General features: G+C 40.7%; 1 protein-coding gene across 1 annotated transcript in view; it reads right to left on the reverse strand.

Annotated features, from left to right (window-relative positions):
• The window catches only part of COL1A2 (collagen type I alpha 2 chain), a 36,722-nt gene extending 32,162 nt beyond the window's left edge, over positions 1-4,560 (reverse strand). The window contains exons 1-4 of the mRNA XM_074035520.1: positions 4,354-4,560; positions 1,694-1,704; positions 1,057-1,071; positions 379-414 (exon numbers count right to left, since the gene is read on the reverse strand). Coding sequence (XP_073891621.1) covers positions 379-414; positions 1,057-1,071; positions 1,694-1,704; positions 4,354-4,423 — 132 coding nt within the window. The 5' untranslated portion in view covers positions 4,424-4,560. The remainder of the gene's footprint in view (positions 1-378; positions 415-1,056; positions 1,072-1,693; positions 1,705-4,353) is intronic.
• Between the last annotated feature and the right edge of the window lie 2,538 nt (positions 4,561-7,098).

Genomic DNA, 7,098 nt, shown 5'->3' on the forward strand with positions numbered 1-7,098 from the left:
CACTATTATTTCCAAGCTACCTAAGGGATCTTACTTCAAAAGCAAACCAAATATGTTAAAGAGAGGACTGTGGTAGTAGGTAGATACATTTTCATTATGCATGTGTTGGATGGGTAAATTATAAAGAAAGTAGGCCATGCAAATAATATGACTGTAACAGTTTTTCTTTTTTAACGGTAATTTTGACCTAAAACAAATATTGATTATATGTAATAATGCTCATTCACTTCTTCTGCAGTGCATTACCTGTTTAAAGGGGTATACAATTATCTGGATACATAATATTCTTATAAATTGCCAGTTGCCAGTTCCTATAGTTTCTAATATGTAGCTATTCAAATATGGGGTAAAGCCCTTTATAGTTCAAAAATTACACACCCTTTCTCCACGTGGTCCTCTATCTCCGGCTGGGCCCTACAGGAAAGATACAAACAGCACGATAATAAATGCCTAAGAAGTAATTTCCAGTGAAAACAAATCATTCTTGATAATAATTAGTTGGTAAGACTGATCTAACTACAATGTTATTAGACACTACATAAAAAATCGACACAATGCAATAGATAAAAGTACATTTTTAAATTGTAATTATACGTAATTTTTTTCAGCTGGGGGATTGGAAGCTGCCACAGTCTTCAGCTATTGGGTTAATACTATGCATAGCATTTGAATAAGATGATAACTGTAGGTGAAATGACCATTTTGTTACATTTTTAACAGCACATTTATATAGTCAAAGCTCTTTAAAATAACTTTTTTACTACCTATAATTAACATAATATGCTTTCCATCTCCAGAATAAAAACAAGTCATTTTTTTCATTTTGTATGTAAATCACCAGTTTGTATCACATAAATGTAATTACGGATGATTCTGGAAGATAATTAAACTTTGTTATCGTAAACATCAAAGCTACTTTATTTTATGCTTTAGCTAATGCATATTCATATGAGCAAAATTTTGATATTTTCCTTCCATAGTCTACTATAAATTTAGTTAAATTATAAGTTATCCCTGATAATTTTAGATGTTTATGGAGAAGTATTATACTCTTACCTTTCTTACAGTTTCCTAGAAAAGAAGAAATCAAAGATTATTATGAAGAAAATTGTATATATATTTTAAAACAGCTTCCATTTTGATGTAGTAAACAAATATACCTTCACAATTCATTACATTATGCATTTACTATTATCTTAGTTTAATATTTCAAACTACAATTTAAAATTTTGCCAATACATCAAATAAAAATATGTACCTACAGAACAAAAAATACATATCAATACTTACCTGTAATTATGCCTCAAATTCAATTCACGAGCTAAGAATGTGTTAACAATAAATGCTTTTGCAAATGATTCTAAAGGAGTGAAAAGATTCTCTAGCTCAGTGAAATCTTCTGCTTCATAGTAGCAGATCCTAAAACTCAAACTTCTATTGGATTATTTACTCTATATTTCTTATGAGTATTTTATAAACTTAGTCTTATTCAGTAGCCCCGCCTATTTTGGAAAATTGGGTGGGTACTTTCTAAGGCTGCCAGAAAGGTTTTGACTATCAAAATTCTTCACAATTTTCTTGGGAATCTAGGATGGTCACTATTAATGTAACTTCTTCCCTTCCAAGAGAAGACATCACTGTAGCCAAGGGAATCAAAGTATTTTTAAAAAATTCTAAAAATAATTTTACTCACCTCTTGTAAAGCTGTAGATAAAAAAGAAAAGATAGGAAATAATTATTAGTATCACCTCATGGATCAATAGCAATAATTAACAAATAGAGAGACAAGTTTATAAAATTGAGCTACCTAATTAAAGGACCAATTATATATTTTATTAAGAATATTTTAATGACTTGGAAATTATGCAGGCCAAAAGCATGGCAGGGATCAGCAGGGTGATTTGTTTGCAATATTAATATGTAAATATATTTTGAATTAAATTGTTAATTATTTACTATTGTATAAATGCTGTGAAATATTAATGTGTCTGAAGGATATTTCGAATACTTAGCAATTAAGCTGGTAAAGTGCACAGATGAATCGCTGAATGTAAGACAAGATTAGTAGATTGATGAGGAAGTAATTTATAGCTTAATCCATATTTAATACCCAAATATCTAGAAAAGGTAAAATTTAGGAAAGTATGCTACCTTAAAATTCTATATTGAAATTTGTTTTTTATAAAACATTGAAGTAGACTTACTTTTTTATAAAACATTGAAATTACCTAGTACTTCATTGAGTTTGTACTGTTCTTAATACCGTTTTTCAAAAGGTCTAATTTGCACATTATTAACTGTGAAGATGGATTAATTCAGACATCTGAATTTTGCTTTAAATTAGTTCACTTAAATTAGGTAAGGTCATTTTACCAATATGTATCATTTTTGTCTCTGAGAAAGAGCTTTGTATAAATGGAAAAACTGTGGATTAAAGATCTTGAAAAATAATAGAAAAAATAAACAAAAGTGCTATCCACCCTTTTGCCATAATTGTTATAAGTCCTTAAAGAGTGAATTCCTCTCCTACAGTATAAAAATTATCGGTTAATACAGGATACAAGTGTGGCCAAGCTTGCAATAGGATGAATCACCCCTAAAATTGCTTTAATGAGGTGGCCAAGAAGTGCGTTATTTGAAGTGAGAACATCTGTTGCAACAGTCACAATTCAGGAGGGTGGACCACATCCAGCACTGACATTTAAGGGCAATTTATGAGAATTACTGTTAAATTACAAGAATGATATGTTTACTTCATTGTGTCCATCAATAGGAAGAATAATTATGCCTGACTTTATTAACGGAAGCCCTTATGATTTTGGAAATTTGCCTTTTAATTACTCAGACATGGACCATTTTGAAGAATGTGTGTTTGATAACATTTATTCCAGAGTGTGGTTGGTTGTTGATCAGAAGGTAAGTTGCCTTTGTACCTTCAAATTTCCCTAAGTCTGCCTTCATTTTATTCTCTAGGAGCCAACTCTTTCTTCCCACTCTCAGATCTCATTAAAAATATGAACTCGGTAATGTGAATTTGTTCACTGCAATTACTCCTTAGTATCCACAGTAAGTACACTAAAAGTGAATGAAGGGGGAACAGACAGACACACACACACAGACGCGCGCGCGCGCGCACACACACACACACACACACACACACTCATTAGTAATTATGCGGTAGTAGACACCGTGCTATGTAGTTGAAACAACTTTTTGGAGTACTGGGTGTGGTCAGACAATACCATCCCCCGTCTAGTCAATATCTTTGTCTAGTACTTTGGCAGCCATTTTCAAGATGAAAACGGACTGATCTTCTTCATTCTATCTTGATATGAAAGTCTGGTCATAAAACCTAGAGCTGGAAAGTGGCCTTGGGGTCCCCATAATCTCTGTCTCACAGTTTAGAAAAGGCCGTTTGACTTGCCCAAGGTCACGCAGCAAATTGGTGTCAGAGTCATGGGAAAAACCCCGGTCTCTTGAGTCTCTTGTCAGTGTTGATATTTCTCAACTTGCTGCATTCATAACCTTTGATTATCACTGGGAACATGTCAAAGGGGTAATTCTCGGCTCAACAAAATTTAGGACAGATTTGAGTTTAAAAATGTTACCATTTCCATGACTAGAAAGTGAATTGAGACACTTATATTACTTTTCAGAAAGTACCCATTCCAAGTAGCATCCATTCTTCTTTCCAGGGTTCACTGACTAGCCACTGGGAAAGGCTCCAACCAGAAATGCTAATCATTAATCTGTATAAACCCATAGAAGCTTTAATTGGGATTCCATTTGCTTAAGGCCCTGTCCTCTGTACTTTCATTTTCCTTCCTCCAGAGGGCGCCTTATAACCATCATCATCATCGTCATCCTCCTCCTCCAGAGAAGCCTTACAAAGCCCAGAAGATAAAAGCTCTTGGGAGGTGAGTTTTATGTTACTCAATTGAAGGACTTTCTAACGCAGGCCTCAAGTTTTACAAGGTGGACATCAGTGCAGTTATGGGGCCTGTGGGGTGGAGGACTTTGACTTCCTCCACCACATTGGTGGTTAATATCTCATCCTTAGGGAAAGACCTTCCGCTCCCTTTGGGGGTCACCAAGCTGAGGATCCAGATCGAGTTAACTGTCTCACTCTGAACTTAGAAGAAAAGTTCCCTAACTTTTGGCGAGACTTTTATGTTTTCATTTTTTAAAGTAATTTCCATGTTTCTTATCAAATCCGGCGTTTTCCCACATGCCTAAGAGTTTGCCCTCCAAGTGTGCCTGGAATTCAGGTTACAGGTTTTCCTTTTTAGGGCAGGGTGCCCTCCCATCTAACCTCTCTCCCCAGTCTCCCCCAAACAAGCTGAAGGCACTTACATTGGCATGTTGCTAGGCATGAGGTTACTGCAAGCAGCAACAAAGTTCGCGTATCCACAAAGCTGAGCATGTCTAGCACTTAGACATGCAGACTCCTTGTGTCGCAGAGCCCCTGGGTCACCGGCGGAGGTATCACCTGGCGGGCGCGGGCATGCAGTCGTGGCCAGTACCTCCAACTTAGCCGAAACCTCCTGCTGCCGTGGTGCTAAAATAATAAAGCCCGGATCTGCCCTATTTATACGGCAAAAGTTTCCCTGGCCCGAGGGTGCCTCCAAAAGGGCCTCCACCAATGGGAGGGCTGGGGTTGGGGGCCCGGGCAGCCACAGCTGGGAGGAGCCTGCGGGGGCGCAGAGGAGGGAGCGAATGGGGGAAGGGACGTGGCCACGGGGCTGGCTTCTTAAATTGGTTCCATTCTTTTTGAGGACGTGGACACTTTTGAGGCTTTCAAGGGAAACTCTGACTCGCTGTCTGCATACCTCCGCCCTCCCCATCCTCCCGCCCTCCCCCGCCCTTTCCAAGTTTGGAAACATTATGGGACACGTCGGAGTGCTCTGCAGCCCCGACATGGGCAGAATGTGCAGACCTCCGGGCGGCCGAGCAGCCAGAGAGGGATCGGGAGCCCAGCGATCAAAGCAGGAGCTGTCCAGTCCTGCCTCACCTGTGCCCTGTAGGCCACCTGTAGGGTGGAGGGCTCCGGCCGGAGCGGAGGGGGCAGGGAAGGAGGGAGGGAAGACTCGACAGCGTGGCGCAGCCGGAGCCGCCTCCCCGCCCCTCCACCCCCGCACCCCACCCCCAGCCCCGTCCAGCTTTTCTCTAGCTCTGGGGCTCGTGTGCGCCCACTGTTTCTGCAGTGATGCACTCTCTTTCTCTTATGACTTCGGGAAAGGGGGGTCCTGTCTGTAGAAGGCTGGGTTGCAGTCGGAGGACGCCTTTTGTTGGCAGGTGGGCTGGGGAGCAGGCTCGAGGCTGCTTGGCACCCGGCTACAGGGAGGATAGGCTTTGCGAACCGTAGACTAGACCAAGTCACCTGGGAAGTCCTTCGACCTCCTACCTTGCCTTTGCTGAGGCTCATTCCAAACAGGGTCTTTTGGGGGATGATCTGGCACTCCAAAACGACTGCAACCGACCTAGAGACCGAGAATGTATTTCTCAGTCTCTCCTTTCTAAGGCTGTGGTGGGAGATCTTTCATGGTTTCCAGTCTCTCCTCTCCTCCTCCATGGGCTCCTTGTCCGGATTTACCAGCTCTATCCTGAGCCTGGACCCTTCAACCCTCCCGTGAGCCCCCGGTCTCTCTTGACCTTGCTGCCTACTCTCTGTCCCATCTCTTACAGCTACACCCAAGCACCTCCCCTAGCACATCCAGAGGGCCTTCTGATTCGAGCTTGGGGTCTTCGTAGTCTTCGCTGGTAACACCCCAAGCAGTGCGCCCACCAACGTAGATGTTAACTCTCTCCCCAACACCCACCATCCCTCTTCTCTGGCCGCCTCCATCCAACCCTCCACTCCCTACTAGGGAGAGGAGGAGCTGGTACCTTGACCCTGAGGTGGGAGGCCAAAGGTCCTGTGCCCTTTTCTAAAGCTTCTTGGGATGGCATTCCAGGTCCTAGGTTTGAAAGGCTGTGTGTGTGTGTGTGTGGGTGTGTGTGTGTGTGTGTCAGGCCTCTCCTCTACTTGCCTAAGGCCCCTATGAGGCAGCGGGGGCCTAGTCAGAGTGCTGCTCTATCCCAGAAGTCATCGCAAAGGGGGCATCTTTAGGTCAGTTCTGTCTCTAAGAAACAGAAACGAGTGGGCTGTAGTTCCTTGAGAATCTTTTTCCCTTCCTTCCTCCCACCCCCTCCCCCCTTTTTTTGCTTTGCCTTAAGGAAGAACTTCTGCAGAAGTTAACTCCATCAGCAGCTTCTGTAAATAAAAGGGACTATTCTAAAGCAGGTTACTCTTTCAAAATGTAAAAGAAAAAAAAAGGTTAATGCAAGTAAAAGTGGATAACCAAAAACAATAAACCCTTGTTTTATTCTAATTAAAGGCACTGACTTGGAAGACAACTTTGGATGATTTTTTAAAGTAACTGGGAGTGAAAGAATTTGAAAGGGTGTCTGGTCATTCCTAGAAGGGGGTTTACAAGGAGCAATCCACATTCAAATTTTTTTCTAACTAGGTAACAATGTTTGAAGTTTTCTAGGTTCTAGGAACAACACAGCAACAAAAGACCTGAGGTTGAATTGTATATTCCAAGAACATTTTTACCCTTTCCCTGAAATATCGCAGTTACAGAACTAACAAAAAATCTTTTAAAGTGGAAATCATTTTTATCAGGAGAGAAAAACTTTAATACTACATCATAACAATTTTTTTTTCTGCATATCAGAAAAATGAGCAATGATTTCTAAGTATCATTGTTACCACTCTGCTGAATTGCCTTTGCAGGGCATATGTGTGCATTTGTCCTGTGTTGCTGAGAGTCAGAAACTAATTCTGAGCAAAATGACTCAGGGTCGTAATGCAACAGATTTATGAAAGAAACCCTCCAAATACCCTTCAGTGAGGTTATCTGATAACGCTTCGGGGGTCAAGTTGGTTCAATCATTGGATTTGCAATAGATACCCCCAATTTGAAACACTTCATGGTAGGTTTTGTTGTGGTTGTCAAAATAGTTTAAAGTGTAGAATGTTTTTAGAAGTGTGATTATTATTTCTCTTTTAGCCAAAAAAGAAAAATCCTAGGCAAGTTTTTGAGAATTAGAGGA

Source organism: Macaca fascicularis, chromosome 3 (assembly GCF_037993035.2).
Source record: "Macaca fascicularis isolate 582-1 chromosome 3, T2T-MFA8v1.1".
NCBI classification, from domain to species: domain Eukaryota; kingdom Metazoa; phylum Chordata; class Mammalia; order Primates; family Cercopithecidae; genus Macaca; species Macaca fascicularis.